The following is a 27,605-nucleotide window of genomic DNA, read 5'->3' as shown; positions in this document are numbered from 1 at the left end:
TATGGCCTCCACTTTAGCATCTTATGTGACATCCTATACGATCTTGTGTTGACTGGGAATTCATGCCGTTCCACTGAATCGTACGCCACCTTGAAATAAATAAACAGATGATGTGTCTGCAAGTTGTACTCCCGGAATTTATCAAGGATTTGTCTCAGGGTGGCCACATTTGATCCGTCGTTGATCGGCCCTCACGAAAACCTGCTTGGTATACGCCGACGAAGGACTCTTCAAGCGGTCTCAATTTGTTGAACAGAATACGGTATATAATTTTGTACGCCAAATTAAGGAGAGTTATTCCTCGGTAATTGGCGCACTTCAGTCTGTGCCCTTTCTTAAAGAGAGGGCAAATGAGGCCGTCCAACCAGCTAGCAGGCATTTCCTCGTCTTCTCATATTTTCGACATAATATGGTGCAGAACTTCATAAAGCTGCTCACTGCCATGTTTGAGAAGTTCGGCCGGGAGCTGGTCCTTCCCCGCAGCCTTATTGTTTTTCAGCTCTTTAACAGCTTTTTTAACCTCATCTAGTGTAGGTTACTCCACACATTTATTCTGTTCACCGATGCACTGTCACTTCCAGTATTCAAAAAAGTCTCGAAGTGTTGCTTCCACCTGACAGCCACTTCGGTTTTATCTGTCAGAAAATTCCCTTGTTGGTCGTTGCACATGACGGGATATGGCGCTGTCTTTCTCCGCACGCCATTGACAAACTCATAAAACCTCCGCATATCGTTCTACTCCATTTTTCCCTGCGCCTCACTAATAACTTGTTCTTCGTACTCTTTTTTCTTCCTGCGGTGGGTTCGTTTTTCGGTTGCTTTTGCTTCCTTGTACCGATCTCTATTCGATCGGGTACCCGACACCAACGCTAACGTTAATTGCACTTATCCGTTCGTCGAGCTGGATATTGTAACGCGTTGTTCGCTGTGATCTTTCGTTCGATACACTTGACAACCGTGATCGAATTTTACTGACAACGAGGTAGTGATCAGAGTCAATGTTCCGACATGTCCGCACATCAATAACATCCGAGAAATGGCGCCCATCCACCAGAACTGGTGTCTCCAGGTGTGCTTTCGGATATTCTTTCGTGCAAAATAGGCGCTACTGATGGCCATCCCTCTGGCAGCAGCGAAATTTACTAGCCCTAGGTCGTGGCCATTGGTAGCGGAGTGAAGGATCTCCCTACCAATTGTGGGACCGAAAAAGTCCTCTCCACCGACCTGAGCGTTGGCGTCTCCGATAACAATTTTCACGTCATGCTTTGAGCACTCTTTATACGCTTTATCAAGACATTCATAAAACGTGTCCTTCACGTCGTCGGATTTATCGTTTGTCCGTGCGTAAACGTTGATCAGGCTGTAATTGAAGAATTTGCCCCGTATCCTCACCACACATATTCGTTCGTTAATGGGTTTCCACCGCATCCCCCAGTTCATCTGCTTGCACATCAGAACGAAACCAACTCCATGCTCTGCTTTTCCGCCGTCGCTGTGATAGATGTTATACTTGAATGCAGTGTTGGTCGTGGGGTCCACGGCTCGGAATTCACTTTCTCCTACCTTACCGGGGTCGCGTTACCTACATCGAGCTGGTGGGGCTGCCACCTTAGGTATAGCTGACGCGATACAGCATTTCGTTAATCAGCCGCTGGGTACCAGGCAGACGCTGTTTGAGCCGCACATTCTGGTGAACAGACGCTCGAGGCAACCCTTAGCCCACCATTTTGCAGACCGATGTGCTTATACGCAGCATGTGAAAGATATAGAGTAGAGTGGGGCAAGAGTGCGCGTGGGGTAAGAGTACGTTTTCGATTTTTTGAGGTAATAAAAAAAGATAACTGATTTGGTCATTTTGCTAAAAATAATTGGATTTCCGCAACTAGTATTTCATTACCATATATACGTTCAATCAGGTGAACATTATACCATTTCGATAACCTATTGTATAGAGTACTTTATGGTACAGAACACCAATCCGGTTGGTTTTCCATGAAGTCAAAACCATTACTTGAATAATTTTTGGGACTGTGGGGTAAAAGTACGCAGGAACCGGTGGGGCAAGAGTACGCATATGAATCTTCAAGTTATGATGTCAAACCCGTATCTCCGACCGAAATAAGACTTCTTCCAAAGTGTAAAGTTCCACAACTAAGAAAAAAAGGGCAGAATTTGAAATTATCCCAAGTTTTTAGGATAAGTTGAAGTAATTCGGTGTTAGAAAGGACTTAGCGAACAAAGCACTGAAGCGAAATAATGAAATTGTATTAGGACTTGTTGTACACCTAAACATAGTACGAAAACACAATTTCATCTAAATGATAATTTCATTTAATCAAAAGAAACATTCATAAATTACGCAACGTTTAACTGGGAGGGGTTGTGAGATGTGTGACGATCCATATAATTTTTAGAGGATTCATACAAATAGTGTAAGAAAGGGGGGGAGGGGTGATGAAATAGCCAAATTTTACGTTACGTGATTGGTGGACTTTCTTTAAGGAAAATGCCTTTGTATACGCCACGCGAAACCTGATATATATTTTTACCTTTGTAGTTTTTTTTTGTATATATAAAAAACAATGGTTTTTCATATGAAAGTGCACATTTTTAGGACCCCCTCCCCCTTCAAGAGTTACGTAATCTTTAAATATTCCCTAATATATGCTCATTAAACATCAATTAAATATTATTAACTCTTATTTGTGTTAATATATACTTGAAGCACATGATTGGATAAATGCGTACTCTTACCCCACCCGATGCGCACTTTTACCCCACCGGTGGGGTAAGAGTGCGTTTTTCACTTGTCTTGCAATAAGGGTTCTACTAAAACGAATCTCAATAATTTCAATATTTTTTCCACTGGGCAACATAAAGGAAGAGTATATGAATCATCGCCACTGATTTGATATGCAGAAGCTTGCTTTATAAGGGCCACATGATCGATTGAAAACTAAGTGCGTACTCTTGCCCCACTCTACTCTAAGAGAGATGAAAGGTTCACGAGGTTTTAAACGCTAATTTGATAAGGGTTACCATATTTACCATGCTTTCAATCAAAGGAACCAAATGCTGTGTATTGTTTATATTTATGACAATTCTATAATTAAATCCATCTGATTATTTTGGATATTTGCGGGAACTCAGGTCTGAACTTTAGATGATGAAGGAGGTAGGAAATAAAACATAAATTCATAAATTGAGAATCGATACTCAATAGTTTACTTCAACAATGTTCTGCTAACAAAATAACTTTTGTGTTCCTACCAAATTGAGCCCTTGTTTAATATTATTTTTTTTAAATAGAGTAATGTGACCAGCAAGTGACGCCTATCTATATTACGTCACTGGCATTCTGCATAGATTTTAACCTAAAAAAATATATAAAAATATTTGTAAGGCTGCATAAACTGGTATAACTTTGAAATGAAGATGAAAAATGAAGCGTTCCGCGAAACTCAGGACGTCTAGTCACATTAACCCTCAAAGACCCAGGACGAACGGATTTTGTTTTTTTTAATGGCTCGCATTCAGCACCTGATCGTCGGAATTTCTCGCGGTTTCGTTTGTGCTCAATGGGAAAAGCTATATTTTTGCCCTGATACATTTTCAGACCGAAATTCTTATTCAGATTCGAGTTATTGCTAAAAATAAGTGTGTGTGGGGGTTTTTTTTCCTATGATTCGAACATCACCTCAATCTTCTGGAAGTGTTCAAGTCCGAAATTTATCAAATCAACCATCAAACCATCTCAGAAATATATTTGAAAAAAAATTCTGATCGATTCCGATGGTTACACCATTTGAGTAGGGCAAAATTGACTCCAGAGCCGGATTCAGGGGTCACAATGGAAGTGTATGCGCTACAAAATCAATTACAATAAAATATGCATGCGGAAATGGACATGTGGCTGTTCAAACTTCACAAACAAGGAATTTAAAAAAAATCCATTTTCAGTTGACATTGACCTTTTCAAATTCTTAACAGGGGCGGATTTAAGGACCACAATGGGGAGACCAGTAGCCATAACACCAATTGCAATGAAACTGGGAATGCGGCTGCTCAAATTTCATAAAATCACATCAGGAGTTCAAAAAATTCTGATTGCAATTGAAATTGACCTTCTGAAATTTCGACCAGGACCGGATTCAGGGATCAGTTTTGGAAATGAAATTTCGTAAAAACACATCAGGAGCTAAATTCTTTGAGGTCCTGATGTGATTTCATAAAGTTTGAGCAGCCGCATGCCCAGTTTCATTGTAATTGATGTTATGGCCCCTGTTCTCCTCCATTTTGACCCTTGAATCCGACCCTGATAAGAATTTCAGAAGGTCAAGGTCAATTGAAAATGATTTTTTTGACATTCCTTATTTGTAAAGTTTGAACAGCCACATGCCCATTTCCGCATGCATATTTTATTGTAATTGATTTGGTAGCGCATACACTACCTTTGTGACTCCTTAGTCCGGCCCTTAATTCAATCAATTTTGCTCTACTCAAATGGTGAAACCATCGGAATCGACCAGAAATCTTTACAAATATATTTTTGAGATGGTTTGATGGTTGATTTGATAAATTTCGGGCTTGAACACGTCCAGAACATTGAGATAATGATCGAATTATAGGAAAAAAAGACCCCCGGGCGCACTTATTTTAAGAAATAATACGAATCTGAACAAGAATTTTGGTCTGAAAATGTTTCAGGGCAAAAATATAGCTTTTCCCATTGAGCACAAACGAAACCGCGAGAAATTCCGACGATCAGTTGCGGAATGCGAGCTATTAAAAAAAAAACGTTCGTCCTGGGTCCATGAGGGTTAAGCTATGGCAATAAATTGTGTTAATTCAGGGATTCATTGTATTTAGTCATCTATACCATTGACCATTAGGGAGTGTTAGGGAGGTATCAAGATAGGAAACACATAAATATTTATTTCTTCCAAAACATCAAACACTTTTCATAAAATGGGTCATTTGGCCGAATACCATTTGGTCGAAAGGGTCATTTGGCCGAAAAGTTATTTAAGCCGAAAGCCATTTGCCCGCATGCCGTTTGCCGAAAAGCTTTTCCTTATTAAGAGAAGTGAAACGCGAGACGGACTGAATGGTGAGAAGTGAGAATTCAAAATTGAGAAATGAGACGTTCGAAGTGAGAATAAAGTAATGAGAAATGAGTTCTTAGTAGAGCGATGTGTGCAGTAACGAGTGAGTAGTGAGAAAGAAGGAAGAAAAAAGATGGAAATATGAAAAAATGATCGTATTCTTCAAATAGATATAACTATATTCGACCTTGAAATTTGAAACGGCTAATACTCTCTCTTTTTAATATAATTCGGTCAACTGACGTTACTTGCAGATACATAGATCTGAATCTATCCTATCTGATGGACATATTAGTTGACGAAAATAGTTTGAATGAAGAGCACATACGCCGTTCCAAAATCAAGATCAAAATTAATTACGCCCATTTGAAAAAAAAATCCAGGAAATATGTCCTTGAAAGCAGTGTTGAGAAATGTCATTTGTATTCGATTGTATAATTTTCCCAGAACATTTTTTCAGAAATTAGCTATCCATTCATGAGGTTTGACGAACTTTAGCGTTTAAATGTGCCTACAACTGTGTCTAACAAGACATTTCTGTAAATATGTAATCTGGGGCGTGGGAGGCAAAATGTCATTCGAATGACATTATGTCAAATGTCACGTAACATTTTGGAAAGATTTCACTCTTCAGCCTCAGGTGTTATATTTAAATCAATGTACCCCTGGACAAAATTATAACATTACTCAAGCGTTATGACTAGATCTAAAAATTTGAAGTAAATTTGGCTTCTGATGAAACTTATGAATTTAATTAGTGAAATAACATACAGATGGCATTTTACAAGACTGCTTGAAAGTATGTATTGCTGATTTTTTTTCCCAAGACGTATGCTAGCGTTTACTACGACATCAGCATGTGTGATTACCAAATCATCAATGCATGGATCGCTGTCCTGATCTGGCATCAGGCTATGTGTTATGCTTCAATCGATGATTCTGTTACTTGCTGTTGTGAGTCAAGCCAAAGTAGTTGGCCTCTTTGGCCCATTACACAGTCGTTTCATTGAGGATGATTTTGCGTAACATGTTTAGGTATCAGACATGTTTAGAGGATTTAGAGTGGGGGGGATTATGATCTGGGTCTTTGTCGCCATGATACAGAACTTCCAGATGGTGAAGCACTCTGTCACGCGAGACAGAGTGTCCTTTTATGCACAGAGAAAAAGAAAGTGTTGGGACAAGACTCGGTAACTTACATCAATCTGATGTCCGTGTTGGAAATGCATGAACGGGATTGGCTGGTTCTGAATTTTTTACTGTCAAGAATTGAAATTTTCAAGAGTTTATTGCTGGAGAGTTTTTAAGTCGTACCTTCGGGTAAGACGTTGTCAAACGTAAAAAAGTAAATCGATGGCAGTAGCAGTTCTTTTTGCGTTACGAATTACCACTTCCAGCAAGTTGCAGTACATAAAAGTCGGTGGATAAAATTTCGGAACATTGTAAACTTAAAATAAAATAAAAAATGGCAAACAATTTTACAGATTGAAGTGTTTTATTTTAACGGTTTGTTTTGACACAATGTTTTACGACACGCTGCTGGTTGTTTGTTGTTTGGTTCTTCGGTTTTTTACTGTTCCTTTTATTTGACCAAAAAAATCTGTCGTCTGCTTCCGCTGCCTAAACACGATCTATCTCGTACTGTTTTGTTTACTTCTTTTCTTTTGTTTGTTTGCGCCTCTACCTAATTGCTTTGCTGCGATCGGCACTACGCTCCGCAATATACATAATAATCTATACATGACGATAATATGACATAAAAATTAGCACACGAAATCAGTTTTGTTTCCTCCGTCATTGCGCTTCTTGTTTTTTTTTTCTGTTATTCCTCTAACACAGTTCGCTGATTAAATAGAAGCACTCAATATCGTGGTAGTCTCGAATGAATGGTGGAAATATCTGATCTGGAGGTCAGCATCCGGGATTGAGTCCTTGTTTCAATATTTGAAATAAAAGTATGGGCTTAAATTCTGCGTGTAGTACTTGTTAAGCGTATTGACTAAGAACTAATCTGCCTTTTTATCATCGTCGACTGTTCGTGCTTGTTATTAGGAAAGAATAAGCAAACCTAGATATCTCGTTTATAAGTATGAGTGTGTTACGTTTGTAAAGATATATATTGCTAAACAGGATTTTTACTGAGCATTTAAAGTGTTGCTTTATATAAAAACTCTATTACAGATATTGCGAGAGAATGATTCCGTTTTGGAGAAAAACTTCAACCGAAAAATCGCTAAATATCGCACTTTTTTTTCTTTTAATTCAAATTTAATTCAATTTTACGATTTAAATCAAATTACATAAGCTTCAATCATCACTAAAAAATAAATTAAGGGACGTTAATGTATGAATATCTTGATTATGACGGGAAAAGAGAAGCAACAAAGTCAACTATAGTTTTCACTCTTGTACCACATAACGTTAAATCTCCATCCTGGTAACTTTAAAGTTCTGTAACGTAAATATATGCTCAGAAACGGCTCTGCTCTTAGTAGACTAGAGAAAATCTTTGTTTTCCACTTTCTGTTTTAATACTGCTTAAATGCGATCCGTTACGGGAATCGCCACTCATATCACACACCTGCTGTAAGTCAAGTTTCACGTATTTTTCTACTTTCCGTTAGTCTCACGTGCCTCCCGAACGTCGAGTCTAATGTAGAATTAGGAAATCATCATAATAATGAAGAGGGGTGGCGAACGTTTTTCTTTTTGCTGTACAGTTTTCCTTGTATGTACACGAGAACGTAGTCAAATGAGTTTTTTTTCTAGCTGCTCTTTGTCGGTATTGTTCGTCACATCTCTGATTCATCATCGAAAGCAGCACTTTTATTTGAAACAAAAATTGGGGGTTTGTGTGTCAAATCCATTACTTCATTACCACTGGCGGTGATGTCGATAATCTCTGCAGCCCATAAGTCGGCTAATGACAATTTTATCTTCGCTTTTTACGCGAAGCCAAAGCTCCGTGGCGGTATATGGAAAAGGTTTAGTTTATGAGTAATTAGGACGAAAATTTTACACCGAACACATGGAAAGTAAATTTCAAAGTGTCTTTAAAAGATATTAGGGGCCCTCCTTAGCCGTGTGGTAAGACGCGCGGCTACAAAGCAAGACCATGCTGAGGGTGGCTGGGTTCGATTCCCGGTGCCGGTCTAGGCAATTTTCGGATTGGAAATTGTCTCGACTTCCCTGGGCATAAAAGTATCATCGTGTTAGCCTCATGATATACGAATGCAAAAATGGTAACCTGGCTTAGAAACCTCGCAGTTAATAACTGTGGAAGTGCTTAATGAACACTAAGCTGCGAGGCGGCTCTGTCCCAGTGTGGGGACGTAATGCCAATAAGAAGAAGAAGAAGAAAAGATATTAGGACAAAGTTTGATATAAAACTGTATGATGTGCGGAACTGGATCTTTTTAACCTATATAGTAAACATATTTTTATTCAAGTATTCATTGTTAATATACTTATTTTGAGACTTACGAGACTTCTTTTGTTTTCGTTAGACATCAATCCGTTTTTATTTCCATTTTGATTAAACAATTTTGTTAGCATTTTGAAATTTAATTTCCATACATCGTTATGTAAAATTTCTGTGATATTACTCATTTAATATCGCACCACAGTTTCGATACCGCGTATTGCGCTGATTGGAACACTGATAATGGATATCATCAGCGGAGCTAAGTTGCCTATTGTTACAAGTAATTGTTCAAAATTTGGACATTTGTGTCTATGCTACAGATGCTGATGCGCTTGGAACCCGATAAATATGACAGTGAGAATGTTTGAGAGTGTGATCTTATAATGAATGCCCTTAATGATACAAATCAGTCACTTCTTATACCTGTTTACTAAAATATGTAAAAATGAGAACACAGTAGTTCGATTTAATGACTTTTAGATCGCAAACTAAAAAACAATACCGCGGACTATCGTACAGATTCACATTGTTGTGTCTTTGGAAGAGTCGTTCCGTTTCATATAGTTGGATTTAAAAATCTTCTACCAGAGATTGTACTACGAATAAATGCATTCTGATTTTCTCAGCGTTTCAAATTGTTCGCGCTCGCGTTCTAGAAAACATTCACTCACATCACGGTCACGGTCGCAATTTGTAGGTTGTTGTTTCCAAGATTTGTTCTGCTCACTTAATCTACACGCACACACTCGTTTCACTTCTATGTCTCTGTGTTTGTCTTTTTTTTATGTTCCTCTATTGTTTCGAAAAAGGACAAACTAAAAAAATAGATTTACATCGTTTTATTTATTTGCTCCGCAAATTCCTCTCACCGATTCTGTTAAGGGTTGCACGATTCTTACTTCTCCAAGTGGTACTTGGTCTCGATCCAGCTGTAGATGGACGACTGCGAACGGCTGACCCACTCGACGTTGGCCGCCACCATGCTGAGGGTCATGTTGAGGATCTTCATGCCCGGCCCGTCGCCGAAGCGCTCCACTAGGGATTTTAGCTGTGAAAGTTTTAACATAGAGGAATTAGTAACCAGAGCTTTAAATAATTGAATGTTTTTGGTGAAGTTCATCTTTGTTGATCAAATATCAGCAAGTGAGTATTTATTCAGATTTCGAAAAATAATAAGTTATTGTAAAACTGAACCATTATATGATAATTTAAACAATTACCCTCATATATCTGTCCCCGACGTTCAACTAACGGACACTTTAGCACCGAATGTCAATACACTGGAGTCGGTTTTTACGCGGGAGATACGTTCCGCGTAAATCAAAACCGCGTAAAAAAACAGCGTAAATCCAAAAAATCACGTAAAAAACCACAAAACCAGTTAAAATCGATTTTTTGTGGTTTACACGTGTTTCCTAGGGGCCCTCCTTAGCCGTGCGGTAAGACGCACGGCTACAAAGCAAGATCATGCTGAGGGTGGTTGGGTTCGATTCCCGGTGCCGGTCAAGGCAATTTTCGGATTGTAAATTGTGTCGACTTCCCTGGGCATAAAAGTATCATCGTGTTAGCCTCATGATATACGAATGCAAAAATGGTAGACCGGCTTAGAAACCTCGCAGTTAATAACTGTGGAAGTGCTTAATGAACACTAAGCTGCGAGGCGGCTCTGTCCCAGTGTGGGGATGTAATGCCAATAAGAAGAAGAAGAAGATGTGTTTCCTAACCTTTTTGAAAAACCGCGTAAAAAAAACTTTTGAAAAAAACCGCGTAAATCCCGCAAATTACGTGACTTTTAATAAAAAATCGGTTTTTCGCTATTTTTACGCGTAACCAAAGGTCTATCGACCTGTTTCAAATATGGTGCATGCTCCTTGTGCTACAAAGAATAGAATGTGTACAAAGCATAACTTCTCGGCCATCCAAGAAATTCCTGAAGTAAGGCCTTTTGATCTACACGCGTAACCGAAGGTCTGACGATCTGTTTCAAATATGGTGCATGCTCTTTGTGCTACATAGAATAGAATTGGTACGAAGCATAACTTTTTGGCCATCCAAGAAATTCCAGGAGTAAGGCCTTTTGATCTACAGGCGTAACCAAAGGTTTATCGATCTTGTGGAACATAGATTCGAATATATACACACACAATAACTTCATGGCTATCAAAGAAAACCAAAATCCTTGAGTAAGGCTTTTAGATCTACAGACATAACCAAAGGTCTGTCAACCTGTTTCATATATGGTGCAAGAACCTTGTAGTACATAAAATAGAATGTGTACACAGCATAAATTCTTGGCTTTGAGTAAGACCTTTAGATCTACACGTGTAACCAAAGGTCTGTTGCTCCTTATCTTCTTATATATAAAAATGAAATGGTCTGTGTTCGTATCCGCATAACTCGAAAACGGCTGGATGGATTTTTTTCATTTCTTCAGCAGAAACATTCATTATAGTTTCCGACGGGTTTATATGATACTTTCTAATGGGAACATTACGAGTAAAGTTGAGCAAACCATGAATAAATAAAATTGTGATTCCTATGCGAACATTATATGGGCAGTTCGGAATGCACATTCTCGCCTACTATGCAGGACAACGTCTGCCGGGTCAACTAGTTGTAGATAAAATAAAATGTGTACACAACATAACTTCGTGGCTATCCAAAAAATCCTTGAGTAAGGCTTTTCGATCTACAGGTGTAACCAAAGGTCTGTCGACCTGTTTCAATTCCTGCAGTAAGGCCTTTCGATCTACACGGGTGAGCAACGGTTTGTCGACCTGTTTCAAATATATTGCATGCTCTTTGTGGTACATGGAATAAATTGCGAGATGCATGTAAAAATCTAGACCATCATTTGAAAACGGCGTAACAGCCAAAGTTTATTCCTTCTGATTCTTCGTCTACATATACAGTAATATCCAGATTTAATCACACCCCTGGTGAATTTTGGGCTGATAAAACAGGGTATGCGACAAAATTGAAAAAAAAAATATTTCAAATTTTTTAATTCATTCCACAACTATGAATCATTTTATGCCTTGGAAAGGCCAAATGCGTGAACGGTACCCGTTATTTCTTGTTGAAATTGCTTACAGAATATTTCCCAGGTACTAAGAAGTCGTCCGTAATAAACTACAGGCGGTGAAAGTTATTTCATGAAAATCAATGTTGTTTGTGGTATTATTTACGAAAATAAAAAGAATGACAAATTTTTTTGGGGTGACAAATTCGGGTCGAAAACGTGATAAAATCGGGACGTGATAAAATCGAGGCGAAACGTGATAAAATCGGAGGTAGACAAAATCGGGGAGTGACAAAATCGGGTCAACACTGTATAGCTATATATGTAGACGAGAATCTGTGTCAAAAGGTTGAAGGTCAAAAAGTCGAAGGGCAAAAGGTGGAAAGGACAAAAGGTCGAAGGGTCAAAAGGTCGAATGGACCAAAGGGCAAAGGGTCGAATTTGTATCACAACGTCGAAGGTCAAAAGGTCGAAGGACAAAAGGTCGAAAGGACAAAAGGACAAGGAATGAGTAGTGAAAAGAGAGACGTAAGAAAGGAGTAATGAGCATAGGTAAATGACAAGTGAAAAGTGAGAAGTGAGAATTGATAAGTGAGAAATGAGAAGTGAGTAGTGAGAAGTGAAAATGGATAGTGAATAGTGTGACCAGTGTTGTAAAATGTCATTTGCATTCGTTTGTATAATTTTCCCAGAACTTTTTTCAGAAGGTAGCCATCTATTCCTGAGGTATGACGAACTTATAGCGCATAAATGTGCCTACAACTTTGTCTAACAAGACATTGCTGTAAATATGTAATCTGGGGCGTGGGAGGCAAAATGTCATTCAAATGACATTATGTCAAATGACACGTGACATTTTGGAGAGTTTTCACTCTCCAGCCTTAGATGTTATATTTAGAGCAATGTACCCTCGAACAAAAATATAGCACTACTCAAGCGTTATGAGTACATCTAAAATTATGATGTGAATTTTATTTATAAAGAAAGTTATTAACAAATTAGTCAAATGACATGCAGATGACATTTTACAAGCCTGAGTGTGACAAGTGAGAAGTGAACAGTGAGTAGTGAGAAGCGAAAAGTAGAAAGGAAGAAATGAGAAGTAGAAAGTGACAAGTGAGAAATGTGATTTAAGGAGTGATAAAAACGAGAAGTGAAGAACAGAGGAAGAAAAAAGAACAAAAAAGAAAGAAAGAAGAAAGAATATGAAAGAAGGAAAAAAGAAGGACGAAGGATGCAAAAAAAGAAATAAGCAAGTAACAGGGAATGGAAAAATAGAAAAGAAATAAGGAACAAAGAAGAAAGAAATAAGTTAGAAAGAAGGAAGAAAAAGGAAAAAAATAAGAAAGAAAGAAAGAAGGAAGAAAGGAAGAAGAAAGAAGGAAGAAAAGAGGAAGGAAAAAAGAAGAGATAAAGAAGGATGAAAGAAGAAACAAGGAGGAGAGAAGCAAAAAAGAATAAATGAATGAAGAAGGGAAAAAGAAGGAAGAAATAAAAAACAGGCAGAAAGAAAGGTAACAAGAAGAAAGAAAGAAAGAAGAGAGAAAGAATGAAGAAAGAGAGAAGATAGAAAAAAGAAAGAAGTAAGAAAAAGAAGGAAAAACGGAGGAAGAAAGAATGAAGAAAGAAATAAGTAAGAAAGAAGGTAGAAACAAAAAGAAACAAAAATAGAAAAGGCAGAAGAAAGAAAGAAGAAAAAAAAGTAGGAAGATAGTAGTTAGAATGAAGAAAGAAGTTAGAAGGAAAGTAGAAGAAGGAAAGAAGAAGGAAGGAAGACACAAGGAAACAAAAAAATGAAGTAGACAGAAGAAGCAAGTAACAGGGAAGGACGAAAGAAACATGGGGGAAATAAAAAACAAAGAAGGGAGAAATAAGGAAGTAAACAGGAAGAAAGAAGGAAAAAAGAAGGATGAAATAAGGAAGAAAGAAGAAAACAAGAAGGTAGAAAATAGGAAGATAAAAGGAAGAAAAGAAAGTGGAATGAAGAAAGACGGAAGAAAGAATGAAGCCAAAAAGAGTGAAGAAAGAAAGAAGGGAGAAAAACTGTTTCCTTAAAAAACTGAAAAAAAGAAAGAAAGAAGGAAGAAAGAGAGAAGAAAGAAGTTAGAAATAGGGAAGATGAAATATGGAAGGAAGAAAGAAGTAAGAAAGAAGAAAGAAGGAAGAAGAATGGAAGGAAAGAAGCATATGAAGTAAGAAGGAAGAAAGAAGAAGGAAAAAGAAAGAAGAAAGAAAATAGAGGTTAAAAGGGAGACAAAATAATAAAGAAGGAAGAAAAAAGAAGGGTCTTTCTTCATTTCGACCTTTTGTCCTTCGACCTTTTGACGCAGTTTTTTTGTTTCGACCTTTTGTCCCTTCGACCTTTTGACCCTTCGACCTTTTGTCCTTTCGACCTTTTGACCTTCGACCTTTTGTCCTTCGACCTTTTGACCTTCGACCTTTTGTGCTACAACCGAGTAGACGAGAAATCAGAAGGAATAAATTTTGGCTGTTACGCCCTTTTCAAATGTTGGTCTAGAAATAGTCACATAAATAACGACCTGAGTCAGAGTCGGGTCAGTTGTACAGGGTCGGACAGGAAAGCGACATTGGTCTTCGACTCCGATATCGACTGCCACAGCAGCTGCTGGACAGATGCACAGTGATTAAGATTCAACTGTGTTGCTTGCATGTCACCTTCTTGTTTTCTCTCCTATGAGACACGGAGGTCTACCCATAACGTGATTACATGCTTGCTTTTTGCTGGCGCAGATGGACACTTTAGTGACTTATCGCATTCCTGCGCCTTGTGCCCTTCCACAATGATGACACAGGTTGCTACGGTCTGGGCCCTTAAAGTCGTAGGGCTTATGTCCCGACTCTAAGCACCAATAGTACCTGTCCACTGAAGGTGGCTGAAGTTTGCTTATTGGGCTTACTGACCAGCTCATGTTAACATCTTTCGCTCCATGACCTAGGGTAGGCTAGCTGCGTGCCAAATGGACGATCTTTGTACCGCACTGCTCTCTGACGGCAGAGACGACGTCGTCCACGTTCGTGACCTCGTCCAGTTGCATGCACTGGAAGGTCACTTCCGTCCCCAGCGACCTTACATCTGCGCCGTCACCCAAGTAGAGGTGTGCGCCGCCGCCGCCGACAGTTTTTGGCACGCCGCCGCCACCGATAGTTGCTACAACGACTCACATTGATAGCGTATGGCTTTGTGTTTAAGTGTAGTAGCGCTCGGCTTTGTCCCGCACACTGAAAGGACAATATGTGACGGGTGGCCGTCAGGTTCCTACCGGTAGACAGTGGAAATTTTTGCATATTTATAAATATTCTGTCTATCTCAAAAGAAAAAGAAAAATGCAACATCTTCCAAGCATATCGAAGGGAGCCTTCAGGGATTCTGAAGGCAATCCACCAGGGATTCCGACAGGAATGTTCTAGGGATTCCAATGAGAACCTTATGAATATACTCCATCCTTCTAGGAATTTCGACTTCAAGGAATATTCCAGAAATTTGAACGGGAATGTTCCAGTGAATCCGACAGAAATGTTTCAGGGATTCTAGTGAGAATCTTCTAGAGATTCCAAATGGAATCCTCCAGGAATACCGACGAGAGTATTCCAGGAATTCCGACAGAGATGTTCCAGGAGTTCCAACGGGAATGTTACAGATATTCCGTCAGAAACCCTCCAGGAATCCCAACTTGAATGTCCAGGGATTTCATAGGCAATGTTCCAGGGATGTAGAAGCGAACCGTCAAAGGATTTCGGAGCAAATCGTCGAGGGACTCCGAATCAATCCTCCAGAGATTCCGTAAAGAATTCTCCAGCGATTCCGAAGGGAATCCTCCAGGCATGTTTAAGCAAATCGTTGAAGGATTCCGAAATATATCATCAAAGGATTCCGAGACGAAACTTCGAGAGACTCCGAAAAAAAATATTCCAGAACAAGAAATTCCAATGCAATTCTCCGAACGATTTCGAAACAAATCTTCGAATGACTCCGGAGAAATTCCGAAGCAAATTAATGAGAGATTCTGAAGCAAATTCTCCATGGATTAAAAAGGTATCCCCCAAAGATTCCCAAGGGTATTCCTTAAAGATAACTAAAAGGAATCCAATGTGAAAACTTCCGGATTCCGGTTGGAATACTTCGATGATTCTGAAATGAATTCTTTAGAGATTCCAATGAGAATTCTTCTCGGATGCTGTGGATCTGTGGACATTATCATGTTGCTAGGCACGCGGAAGTCTGCTGGAAAACTGTCACTCAAGTTTGTGATGGTTGGCCACATTTCTTTGGCTGCTGGCAAAGTTTCACATTTGCTTTGATTGATATTTTAATTTTGGTGGCTCTCCGTTGTTGTTCATATCAAGTTTACTTGTATGATTTCAATTCATTTAGACATTGGCTTTTCATAATTAACAACAAGTGCAATTTCACTGCCACCAGGAATCTTTCTCAGAAATGAAATAAAAGCTCATTTGTCTTCCACTCATTTCATTATGATAGGCTGAATATGGGAGATAACTCTTTTGTCTTCAAACTTTTTCAGTAATTTATTATGCTATATGTTGAAAATTTATATCACTGCTAACTAAATTTTCAAATCCTAGGAGAGCTAATTTTTTTTGCCCCCAATTTGTCTGTTTGGTTATTTGGCAAGTGTCGTTTGGCTGAATTGATCATTTTGCCAAAAAAGCCGTTTAGCTGAATAGGTTATTTGGCATAAAATGCCGTCAAATTACCAATTTGGCCAAATGAGCCTTTCGGCTGTTTGTTGCTCTCCGCCAAATGTTATTTACGGTCAAACCATTTTCGACTTAATACAGTTTCGGACAAACGTTTATTTGGCCGCAAATGTCGGTTTGTCAAAAAGTTATTTGGCCGAAAAGGTCGTTTGTCAGAAAGTTCATTTGGCCGAGAACGTGATTTGGCCAAACAGGTGGATATTTTGACCATACTACCCGCTCAGTGATCATCATTTGGCCGTTGGACCAAATGAAATTTTCGATCAAATAGCCTTTCTGTCAAACAACCATTTTTGGCCTTACAACCTATTCGGCCAAAAGACCATTTCAGCTAAACGACGTGTTTGAGAAAAAATGCTATTTCGGTCAAATTCTTAGCCGTACGTTGCTTTGGCCATTTCAGTGATGAACTCTTTAGATATTAAGAAAAATCACTTAAATAAAGATTAAAAAAAAAAAAAAAAAAAAATTGCTTTGGCCAAAAGAAATTTTTGTCCAGACTGTTTTCCGTTGTATAACCGTTTTGCGCAAATTTTCTTTTCGGCCAAATACAATTCGGCTTGATCATTTTCAACAAAACGTATTATTCGGCCAAATGGCTTTCTGATTTTTGGACAAATGAGCCTTCCTCTTTATTAAGAATTTTCCATTGAATTTCCAAAGAATTTCATATGCACAATACGAAGAATTCACTCTAGAAATCCAGAGAAATTCCTTCAAAAATCCGATTTTTTTGTTGAAATATCGAACGGTTTCCCGTAATTTTTAAAAAAAAATCCCGTGGGGTTCTGAATCATTTTGGCTAAAATTTTGTAAAATTTACCGTGGAAATTCCAATGAATTTTCCATAGAAAATTTAAAAAATCACATTCAAACAAAAGATCATTCCTATGAAGTCTTGAAAACATCCTGAAAAAATACAGAAAAAGGTCTTCAAGAAACAAACGTAAAAAACCTTCACATTTCACCAGTCTTGGTGCGTCTGACGTTTCGCGCGTCCTGTTCCAGCGCCGAAAGCTTTTCGGTCGCCTGCATTGACGTCGGCGTACTTATGCTTATTAGTTTACACCAACAAGGCCTCTACTCTGCCCTTAACTTTCTTTGCGCTCGACTTCCACTTTGAGCGAACCAGCTGCCAGGGATTTTTGGTCGATGGGACTGGCCGGCAGGTACCCTCTTGAGACCCGGAGAAATGCGTCTGGTTGATGCCTTTCGCGATTTTGGGCCGAGAAGTCGCCTACTCGGGTCAACGCCCTTCGGGCGCCACTACACCCCGTCAGGGACCCGGGACCCCGATCTGCTCCGTCAAGACAACGTTTAGCCTACTGTCGCCTACTGTTTGGCTTTGCTCTGAGCACCATCGTCGGTTTACTGCCTGAGCCGTTTTTGGTTAGGCGTCAGGGCAAAATCAATCGCCTCTTCGGCCATATTCGATCTTCCAACGAAGGAGAAGACCTCAGTTGTGGTACCTTTGTCGGCCTTCTCGCTTCCCCTGGGTGGCTGATGAAAGCGTCCTGTCCTTGTCTTACGACTCGAACAGCCTGGCGGTGCACCAGCAGGTTGTGTTTCAGTTCCTTACTGATGTTCTGCCTTCCGCTTGCGAACTCGATAATGTTATCGAGTTGCTCGACGACCCCAACCGCATCCCGGGTAGTGGTCTAAATATTGCACCCAAATCGGAAAGTAGATTATAGATTATAGACACTGTAGTTTCTATAGACGAGCTGAAGCGAAAACGAGTGTAGCCAAATGAACTCTCAATCAGTGTAGCCAAACGAGCATGACGTCATGATTGCAATCCAACCAATGGAACGTGTGACGTCAAGTTCGCGTGGTACACTTCTCACTTCTCACATCTCCCATCTATTTTTTTCACTTTTTACATCTCACTTCTCACTATTCACTATCATTGCATAACTCAGACCCGTGTGGGCGGATGTGGATCTGTTCCTGCGGGAGTCCAAGTATACCCTTCTGGGGACTGTAAAGGTGCTCGGCCGTATGACAGACTATTTTTTTGTACACTCATACATCCACAAATATCGAAAAACAAAAATGTATTTAGGCAAAGCTTCTTAGTTGTGGATTAAGCGTGACTAACCAAGGCGGGAGGGTTGTCTTATTATATACTCTGAAATTAAAGACGTAGCACACCTCGTATTCCATGACCACCAGTTTGATGAGCATCTTGCTTACTTGATGAGCTACAGCTCTTCGATGAACCTACGCCGAATGGAGTATTCTTCTCCACTGGACTTGATCCTGGGCCAATCGCTTCCAGTCGCCCTGAACATTGAGCGCCCTCAGGTCCTCTTCAACTGCACAAAGCCATCGTGTACGCGGCCTTCCACGAAGCCTGTGGCCTCTTCCGGGTCCTCTACTAAACATTATCTTCGCATGACGTTCTTCCGGCATACGAACAACGTGTCCAGCCCACCGTAGTCTGCCGTGTTGTATAAGCTTAAACACATCCAGCCCTTTATATACCTGGTAAACTCGTGATTTATGCGATGCCACCAGATACCGTTCTCCTGTTTACAGCTGAGTATTATTCGCAGCACCATACGCTCAAACACTCTGAAAACTCTCCGATCAGCCTCCTTTAACGTCCATGTTTCATGGCCGTATAAAGCCACCGGAAGAATCAGAGTAGTATACAGCGCGAGTTTTGTAATCGTTTGCAGACTACGGGACTTAAGCTGGTTACGAAGTCCGTAATAAGTCCTATTTGCAGCTGTGATACGCCTTTTCACCTCGCGGGCAACATCATTATCGCACGTCACCAATGTTCCAAGATACACAAATTCTTCTACCACTTCAAATTTTTCACCATCCAGCACAATTTCACTACCACCACCACAAATGCACCTACGTTGATTGCCAGCGACCATGTACTTCGTTTTGCTGGTATTGTTCGTGAGTTCAATCCTCGCTATCTCCCTCTTAAAAGGCACAAAAGCCTCTTCCACGGCACGGCGATGCATCCCGATAATATCGATATCGTCCGCAAATCCCAGGAGCATATGCGATCTTGTGATAATGGTACCGCTTCATTGCACACCAGCTCTCCTAATCGCTCCCTCGAGCGCTATATTGAACAGTAGATTCGAGAGTGCATCACCCTGCTTCAATCCATCTAAGGTAACGAATGATGTCGATATTTCATCCGCAACCCTTACGGTTGATTTCGATCCGTCCAACGTTACACGAATCAGCCGTATCAGTTTCGCCGGAAAACCATGTTCAAGCATAATTTGCCATAATTCATTCCGCTTCACTGAAACGTACGCCGCCTTGAAATCAATAAACAGATGATGCGTCTGCAAGTTGTACTCACGAAATTTATCAAGGATTTGTCTCATGGTAACATTTGATCCGTCGTTGATCGGCCCTCACGAAAACTTGCTTGGTATTCGCCAACGAAGGACCCTTCAAGCGGTCTCAATCTGTTGAACAGAATACGGGACATAATTTTGTACGCCGAATTAAGGAGGGTTATTCCTCGGTAATTGGCGCACTCCAGTCTGTGCCCTTTCTTAAAGAGAGGGCAAATGAGGCCGTCCAACAAGCTAGCAGGCATTTCCTCGTCTTCCCATCTTTTCGACATAATATGGTGCAGAACTTCATAAAGCTGCTCACTGCCATGTTTGAGAAGATCAGCCGGGAGCTGGTCTTTCTCACAGCTTTATTGATTTCAGCTTTTTAACAGCTTTTTTAACCTCATCTAGTGTAGGCGACTCTACAGCTTGTCCGTCACTTCCACTATTCAACAAAGTCTCGAAGTGTTGCTTCCACCTGGCAGCCACTTCGGTTTTATCTTCAAATTCCCTTGTTGGTCGTTGCACATAACGGGAGATGGCGTTGTCTTTCTCCGCACGCCATTGACAGACTCAAAAAACCTCCGCATATCATTCTGCTCTTCCTGCGCCTCGCTAATCACTTGTACTTCATACTGTTTCTTCTTCCTGCGGTGGGTTTGTTTTTCTGCTGCTCTTGCTTCCTTGTACCGATCCCTATTCGATCGGGTACCCGACACCAACATCCGGCTTCTGGCAACGTTCTTCTCGTCTGTCACTCCCTGACACTCCACATCGAGCCAACCCGTCCTGGGTCTCATCTGTGCAGTGCTTACCACTTTTCATGCTGTTGTGCTCACCGCTCCATAGATCGACTCCCATAGATCGTTGATGTTGTCGCTTACGTTGATTGCACTTATCCGTTCGTCGAGCTTCTGGCGGTACTCCGTTGATACTCCTTCCGCCGACAAACGCTGTATATTGTAACGCATCGTTCACTGTGATCTTTCGTGCGATACAGTTGACAACCGAGATCGAATTTTACTGACAACGAGCTAGTGATCAGAGCCAATGTTCGGACCTCTGAATGTCCGCACATCGATAACATCCAAGAAATGGCGCCCATTAATGGTCTATCTGGTTGCAAGTTTCACCATTTGGGTGTCTCCAGGTGTGCTTTCGGATGTTCTTTCGTGCAAAGTAGGTGCTACTGATGGCCATCCCTCTGGCAGCAGCGAAATTTAATAGCCGTAGTCCGTTGTCATTGGTAGCGGAGTGAAGGCTCTTCCTACCAATTATGGGACGGAAAAAGTCCTCTCTACCGTGAGCGTTAGCGTCTCCGATAACAAGTTTCACGTCATGCTTTGGGAACTCTCCATAGGCTTTATCAAGACATTCCTTCACGTCGTCGAATTTATCGTTTGTCTAAACGTTGATTAGGCTGTAATTGAAGAATTTGCTTCGTATTCTCCACACACAGATTCGTTCGCTAATGGGTTTCCACCGCATCCCTCGCTTCAACTGCTTGTCCATCACTACGAAACCAACTCCATGCTTTGCTTTTCCGCCGCCGCTGTGATAGATGTTATACTTGAATGCAGTGTTGGTCGTGGGGTCCACGGCTCGGAATTCACATTCTCCTGATCTGGGCCATCGGACTTCTTGAATAGCGGCCACGTTCACTCCAACCTTCTTCAGTTCGTTCTCAGGTACATCAGCCTATGCGTGCGGTCAAGCTTGTAAACGCTACAGTATACGCTAAACGCTGACACCCAGACTAGTGGTGACTTCAGTCAGTGTTTTCGGCGTGAGTTGACTTGACAATATTTCATTGAAGTTGGTTATCGAGAATTTTTTTGAAATTTCCAGAAATTTATTTCTGTAATTTGTTGAAATATGAAAAATATCCCAGACTTTTTTTCGCAAAATTCTCTGAAACTTCATCGGATTATTCTTTGGACTCCCCTCTGGAAATTTTTCGAAAAAAAAAATCAGATGTTACTTGATAAAAAGTTCGGAATTTCCTTGGCAAATTATTCAAAATTTTGTTTGGGAAGCGATCTCCTGGTGAAATTCTTTTGATTTCCTTCGATTTATTCGTCAAATTCTTCCAAATTTCATAAGAAATATCTTCAGGATTTTCTCGACAAATTAATTGGAATTTTCTTAGGCGGATGCTTCGAGAAAATTCTTTGGGGTTTTCTCGGCATCAATATTCACTCTGCAGGTTCCCAGAAAATTCTTTGATGATTTCTTCGGAATTTACTCGACAAAATATTTAGAACTTTCTCGGCAAATTCTTAAAAATATACTAGGCAAATTATTTCGTCAAAATATTCTCAACAATATCCTCAGAATTTCCCTCGTGTAATTCTTCCCTTGATAAATTCTTCGGTTTCTCCTCGGGATTTCTTTTTAGATTTTCTAGGCAATTTATTCGGGATTCATTTGGCAAATTCTTCAGAAGTGCCTCAGTGATTTTTCGGGATTTTTTCAACAAATTGTTTGGAATCTTCTCGGCAAATATTTCAAAATTTCTTCGGCTAATTATTTAGCCGAAAAAATCTCGGCAATTTTTTTTCGGAGCTTCCTCGGGATTTTCTTGATAAAGTCTTCAATATTTCCTCTAAATAAAAATTCTTCGAAATTTTCTCTCGCAAAATCCTCGGAAAAGTCTTCGAAATTTACTCGTAAAATCATTTGGAATTAACACTGAATTTTTTTGGAGATTTCCATGGATATTTTTTGTTTTGAATTTTCATAAGAAATTCTTCGGAATACAAAAGAAATACGACTGGAAGATTTGGTGTTTTATTGTGTGGCTTTCTCAGTCTAATTTAGTCAAAACGATTCGTTTTGTTTTGCCCGACGTTTCGGCCTGTATTTTTGGCCTTTTTCAAGGGTGAACTAAAATAAGAACATGGACTTTAGGAGGTACACAACATAATACATAAAACATAGTAAAATATAACCTACACAGTCTACCGTTTTTCGTTATTAAGTTTGCCGTTTTTCACATAGGGAGGGCTTCTCGTAATCCTACAATTGTAACACATAAAAACATAATACGGCCATAACATAATTCACATAAAAATTGCCTTACAGTTTAAACATTTAGTGTGAGCGTAGGGACTTTGGTAGACACTGCTATTGCACACGACTTGCACTACAATAATAGACAGGACTAGACAATGTTCAATGGTTGGTTTAGAGATGGCGGTGTCGGATGCTATAAAATTCTCATCTGTTCAGACTCATTTACACTTTCTGATCTAGTGTGGTGGTGAGCAATTCCTCTGCGAGAGGAATCGGCTTTAACGGTGTGGAGTATACCTGCGTATGTTATATAATATTCAGACCCTCCACATCAGTACGGTAGTTTACTGTATTAGGTGTGTTTTGAATATGACACATTTCTAATATTGGTAGAGCTGTTTGTCGAAATGTACGATCTATTATTTGTGTGTTGTCTAGATTGAAGGTGTGTTGATTGTTTATCATATGTTGGATGAGGGCTGTTTTGGCGTGTATGTTATTTTCTGGGCTTTTGCTAATCTTGTTTATGTCGGATCTGTGTCCACTGATACGTTTTTTTAAATTGTTAGTGGTCATACCAATATAAACTTGATCGCAATCGTTACATGGAATGTTGTATACGACGTTGTGTTGGTCATATGGAAGCACTGGATCTTTAACTGGTTTCAGCAGGGATTTTGTTGTTTTGAAATTTCGTCTGGCTATTTTTATGTTTTTGAAGTCTTTTTTCAGGATGTTGGAGATGGTCGTCGTCAGAAAAGGAATGTTGAGCATGGATCTATAGGTGGTTTCTTGGCTGTTTGGATTGGCTTCGTTTGGTGGACTGGAAGGTTGAGATCTTGGAGTTTGGCTGGTGTTTACGTCGCATGGATCTATTGATGGGGTATGTGTCGAAATGATCAGAAAAGGTGGACTGGGTGGCGATGATGTGGTGGGCAGCGGTGACAATTCAACTTCCCTTCTTGGATACACTAGTTATCAGGTCAAATGATCAAACTTTCTCAAATGATCAACAAATGCTCAACATTCCTTTTCTGACGACGACCATCTCCAACATCCTGAAAAAAGACTTCAAAAACATAAAAATAGCCAGACGAAATTTCAAAACAACAAAATCCCTGCTGAAACCAGTTAAAGATCCAGTGCTTCCATATGACCAACACAACGTCGTATACAACATTCCATGTAACGATTGCGATCAAGTTTATATTGGTATGACCACCAACAATTTAAAAAAACGTATCAGTGGACACAGATCCGACATAAACAAGATTAGCAAAAGCCCAGAAAATAACATACACGCCAAAACAGCCCTCATCCAACATATGATAAACAATCAACACACCTTCAATCTAGACAACACACAAATAATAGATCGTACATTTCGACAAATAGCTCTACCAATATTAGAAATGTGTCATATTCAAAACACACCTAATACAGTAAACTACCGTACTGATGTGGAGGGTCTGAATATTATATAACATACGCAGGTATACTCCACACCGTTAAAGCCGATTCCTCTCGCAGAGGAATTGCTCACCACCACACTAGATCAGAAAGTGTAAATGAGTCTGAACAGATGAGAATTTTATAGCATCCGACACCGCCATCTCTAAACCAACCATTGAACATTGTCTAGTCCTGTCTATTATTGTAGTGCAAGTCGTGTGCAATAGCAGTGTCTACCAAAGTCCCTACGCTCACACTAAATGTTTAAACTGTAAGGCAATTTTTATGTGAATTATGTTATGGCCGTATTATGTTTTTATGTGTTACAATTGTAGGATTACGAGAAGCCCTCCCTATGTGAAAAACGGCAAACTTAAAAACGAAATACGGTAGACTGTGTAGGTTATATTTTACTATGTTTTATGTATTATGTTGTGTACCTCCTAAAGTCCATGCTCTTATTTTAGTTCACCCTTGAAAAAGGCCAAAAATACAGGCCGAAACGTTGGGCAAAACAAAACGAATCGTTTTGACTAAATTAGACTGAGAAAGCCACACAATAAAACATTCTTCGGAATTTTCTCGTAAATATTTTCGAGATTCTTTCGGCAAGTTATCACAGATTTTTTTGACAAATTCTTTGGGATTTCGTCTGGGAACTCTTCGCGATTTACTTGGCAAATTCTTTAGAATTTCATCGGGAAATTATTTCGTCAAAATATCCTCGGCATTTTTTTCGGAATCTCCTCGGAATTTGATTTCCTCTACAAATGGTTATTCCTAATGCACCATTTCCTTATTACGACAACCATAGCAAGTATCACAACATTCCAAAATCCAAACTCACCTCATCATAGTCGAACTTAGTTGACCCGTACTGCGTGATGGCCGATATCACGCGGGCAAAGTCCACACTGCCCTTGCCCAGCTTCGACTGGAAGTCGAGCCATTTGGCTTGCAGGAACCGACACGCCATCGCACCTCCCGTAGGGGTACCGGCGATCGCCTGCAGCACTTGAACGACCTCCGTCACGGGCAGTGTTATCACGTGCGATAGCAATCTGTTCTGTAGCCACGCGTCCTTCGTAACGCCTAGCGCTCGCAGCAGTTCCATCCGTTCCTCCGATCCGATGTCCTTCTCTCGACGCAGTGCGTTGTACAGCGCCCAGCAGTCCTGCCAGTAGCGAATTTCGCCCGACAGAACCGATCCCACGTAGGCCACCGAGCGCAGATTTGGTGGGATGTTTGCCTGATCGTTCATCAGCTCTTTGGCGTTCCGGATCGCATCCGGCTCTTCCCACAGTACTGCATTCAAGAGTACAGTTGGTCGTAGGAGCTTCAACTCCTCCTTCCCGGTATCATTCCAAGTCAGATCTTGGATTGATTTCGCCAAATTTTGTCGGATATACTCCGCCAGAACTAGATAGCACTCGGAATACTTGAGGATCTTGCGCCATTTTTCTAAATGCTTGAGACCAACAAGCACCGGTCCCCAGTCCTGCTCCTTCGGGAAGTATGATATCAAATCCATCGCAAAGTCACACCGTAAAAGATTTGCGTGACAAAGGGTGAAGATGTCTGATACGATGCCGACGCGATCCTAAAATAAAATTGAATAACTTTTGTACCGAAAATCTTGATCAACATTCCCGATCATACCTGCGTGTTGAAGATGTGATGATTGATGTGGAGTTGTTCAACCAGCTTCGACCAATTGTCCTCATCGTAGAGCACTCGATAATACCCCGTTTGGTCGTGATTAAGTTTTATCCATTTTGGTGAGTGATCGAGGAAGATCTTGGCTGCAATTCAATAGACATCTTTGTAATATTTATTCTATAAACACGAATAATAATACTCACTTTCAGTCGAGTTGAACCAAATTGTGTTTGGCAGTTGTTCACTATTGCTGGTCACATAGCTTATGGGGAATGTCCACCGGGTACGTCTTTTACTATCCTTGGCAGTGCTGGGAGCCACCGTTGTTGTACTCGTTGTCGTTGTGGACAGCGAATCGTTCTCCTCGGCGTTCGGATCGTCGTGAATGGCCACAAATTCCGCCGGCATGAACGGAGCTTGGCTGATGTGAATCTCGTCTCCCTGTCGGGTTACGTTCACCAATGGGAATCCAGGCAAGTTGCTCCAGTAGTTCATCATCTCCTTTACATTCTTACTGTTGTTAACCTGCCGAGCACATATCGACCACAAATCGGTGGGTTCCGCCGTCATAAACTTGAAAGTTTTGATGAATTTGCCCAAACACTGTCGGAAGTTCGCTTCCCCAATGGCTGATTGCAACATGGACAGCATCGTAGCCGATTTGTCGATGTAGAAGTCTTCATTGTCTCCAGTCTCCGATGTCCCGTGACTTATGCTTTCCCAGCCTTGCAGGGCGTCGACATCGAGAGCTCGCGTAGTCGTCTCGATCAAGAACAGCTCGTTCATCGGCCAGAGCGGTCTGATCGGCGTGAGTATGAACCTGCTCAGATACTTGATGATTCCTTCCCATAACCAAATGTGTTTCCATGTTTTCGGCGATATCAGACCACCGAAATATTGCTTGACAATGCCCTCCGATATTTTTACCACTGACATGTGATAATCTTTGGTGGACACTTCGTCCGGTGAGTTCAGGAAAGACATCCGGAGCACGATCAACCCCAGAGAGCTTGTAAAGTCATCGTTAAGAGTCGGCAACACTATAAAGTCCAGTTTTGAGAGCGGGTACGCTACTCCTAACCACTGCTGCAAGTACTCCAGAATGTCTCTTGATGTGTGCAACACAAAGCTTCCTTTATCTACGTACTGCTGAGGTGCGTAGAACGAGTACGCTGGTGCCGTTTTGATTTCCAACGCATCGCTGGCAATAGTGTGATTAGATTCGGTTCCGTTCCAGTTGGTACGATTTCCCTGTATCGCATTAGTAGCGACGATTCCCGCCGCCCCATCGCTGCTGGATTCGTTCGCGCTGGACGGTTTTGCGGTGCTGGGTGGTTGATTGTTCGTTAGTTTGAAGAGGTTTTTTGACAGTAGAACGGCAGTAAGATTACGGAACGGTTTCTTTTCCGCTTTGGTCAGCTTAGGTGGCGGCTTCGTTGGTTCTAGCAGCGGCTTGTGAGTGTCTTTGGTTATGTTGACCGTTTGGTAGATGGGCGAAGGGTCCAGCAGTTGGCGTTTAAAACTGCTGATCACCCATGAGATCATGTTTGGTGGAAGGGGCGGCGTTTCCGCAAAATCGTCACGCAACTGAAATGGTTTGAAAAGTTACAAGTTATTTCTAGTGATGGAAATATTGTAAGTGCGTGCACTAACCAATCCAGTTCCCATGTAAAATCCAACGTCATCCGTGTCCTGCACGATAGAGTTGGACAGTCCTATGTGAAATCGATCACGGAATAACGATATTCTGAAGGACGCTCTCAGATGTGGTTCATCAAAACAGGGAAATGCTTTCCGCGCACTTCCCGGTTTCAGAACTGTCGCTGCTAGTATTCTGTGGATTTAAAACAACTTATTAGTATGCTAAATTT

At 40.6% G+C, this 27,605-nt stretch overlaps 1 protein-coding gene and 1 pseudogene across 2 annotated transcripts in view; both read right to left on the bottom strand.

Annotated features, from left to right (window-relative positions):
* Positions 1-6,581: 6,581 nt before the first annotated feature.
* Positions 6,582-27,605, bottom strand: part of LOC134222026 (endoplasmic reticulum aminopeptidase 2) — a 77,759-nt gene continuing 56,735 nt past the window's right edge. For both annotated transcript variants that reach the window (XM_062701181.1, XM_062701185.1), the window contains 5 exons: positions 27,388-27,568; positions 25,938-27,321; positions 25,735-25,877; positions 24,923-25,675; positions 6,582-9,577 (listed from right to left, as the gene is read on the bottom strand). In XM_062701181.1, coding sequence (XP_062557165.1) covers positions 9,425-9,577; positions 24,923-25,675; positions 25,735-25,877; positions 25,938-27,321; positions 27,388-27,568 — 2,614 coding nt within the window. In that variant the 3' untranslated portion in view covers positions 6,582-9,424. The remainder of the gene's footprint in view (positions 9,578-24,922; positions 25,676-25,734; positions 25,878-25,937; positions 27,322-27,387; positions 27,569-27,605) is intronic.
* Positions 17,689-24,258, bottom strand: LOC134212689 (uncharacterized; annotated as a pseudogene).

The sequence above is a fragment of the Armigeres subalbatus genome, chromosome 1 (genome assembly GCF_024139115.2).
Source record: "Armigeres subalbatus isolate Guangzhou_Male chromosome 1, GZ_Asu_2, whole genome shotgun sequence".
NCBI classification, from domain to species: domain Eukaryota; kingdom Metazoa; phylum Arthropoda; class Insecta; order Diptera; family Culicidae; genus Armigeres; species Armigeres subalbatus.
The sequence above is the reverse complement of the archived record's forward strand: the minus strand, read 5'-3'. Positions and strand labels throughout refer to the sequence as shown.